The sequence below is a fragment of the Trachurus japonicus genome, chromosome 13, assembly GCF_045865225.1.
Source record: "Trachurus japonicus isolate A0001 chromosome 13, Traja_1.0".
NCBI lineage: Eukaryota > Metazoa > Chordata > Actinopteri > Carangiformes > Carangidae > Trachurus > Trachurus japonicus.
In genome coordinates this window covers 26,293,784-26,294,888 of record NC_140919.1, presented here as the reverse complement: position 1 = coordinate 26,294,888, position 1,105 = coordinate 26,293,784, and the positions used below count along the sequence as shown (strand labels likewise).

Here is a 1,105-nt window from a genome sequence, read left to right as displayed (position 1 = left end):
TTCATTTGTAAATCTATGTCTAATGTCTATTCAGGCAGCAGTTTGAGTCTCCACAGTTATGCTGGTGAATTTGAAGTGTTACAGTTTTGACCTTAACCAACCACAAGTACATTTTCTGTGTTTGGAAAACACAGAAATTAGTTAAAGGGCCATCACACACAGTAAGTGTCCTATATTTTAGCAAATACAAGACTTTTACATATGATGCGGATTTTGGACAAATTTAGACCATACATTAAAGGGTTGAGGAGTGGCTGGCATGTGAGCCAGTACAATGATAAAAATATTCTCAAAATATTGGGTACATTTTTCATATTAAACCTGCTCTGCACTATTTCAAAGGAAGCTCCTATGGTGAAATTCAATAGAGAAGCAAGGTGAGGTGTGCAGGTACTGACAGCTTTCTGTCTGGTCTGTTTAGAACCAGAAAAACACACTCTGAGAATCCTTATGTAAGAGTAAATAATTACAATTAGAGGGCAAAAGACTGAGAGTGCAGTAATAAGGAGTCCATAAATGTTGTTGATTGTGACATCAGAACATGACAGTTTGACAATGGAGTAGTTATCACAGTATATTTTCTCAATAATGTTCCCACATAGCTGTAAGGACTTACTCAAGGATATCATCACAATACAAATTAGTAAAGGGCAAAACCATGTCAAAACAATAAGGACAGCAATTTTGTTAACTGTCATTTGGGTATTATATTGTAGAGGGTAACAGATCGCAAGGTATCTGTCATAAGACATGGCAGCTAAGTTTAAATATTCCACAGCTCCATAAAAGTATAAAAAGAAGATCTGCAGGAAACAAAAAGGTGCAGACACAGTGTGAATGTCAGAGAGGACCTGAACCAGCAGCAGTGGAAACAATCCTGTACTACCATTCAGTTCATTCACAAACAGGCTACACAGAAACAGGTACATGGGCTCATGTAAACTCCTGTTCATACATATAACCGCAATCAGCAAAACATTGGCACCAACCATTACCAAATATAAAAATGCAACAATAATAAAACACAGGTATCTGAAAAGCCCTGTGTCAAAGTAGGCAGCAAGTGTGAAATATGAAACCTGTGTAGAGTTTGTCATGCTCTTCC

The 1,105-nt window shown here is 37.2% G+C and overlaps 1 protein-coding gene across 1 annotated transcript; it reads right to left on the bottom strand.

The window, feature by feature from the left end:
- On the bottom strand, positions 1–1,105 carry LOC146976072 (olfactory receptor 52Z1P-like). Its single transcript, XM_085794455.1, has one exon. The coding sequence runs from the start codon at positions 1,095–1,097 to the stop codon at positions 171–173; it is 927 nt and encodes a 308-aa protein (XP_085650581.1). The 5' UTR covers positions 1,098–1,105; the 3' UTR covers positions 1–170.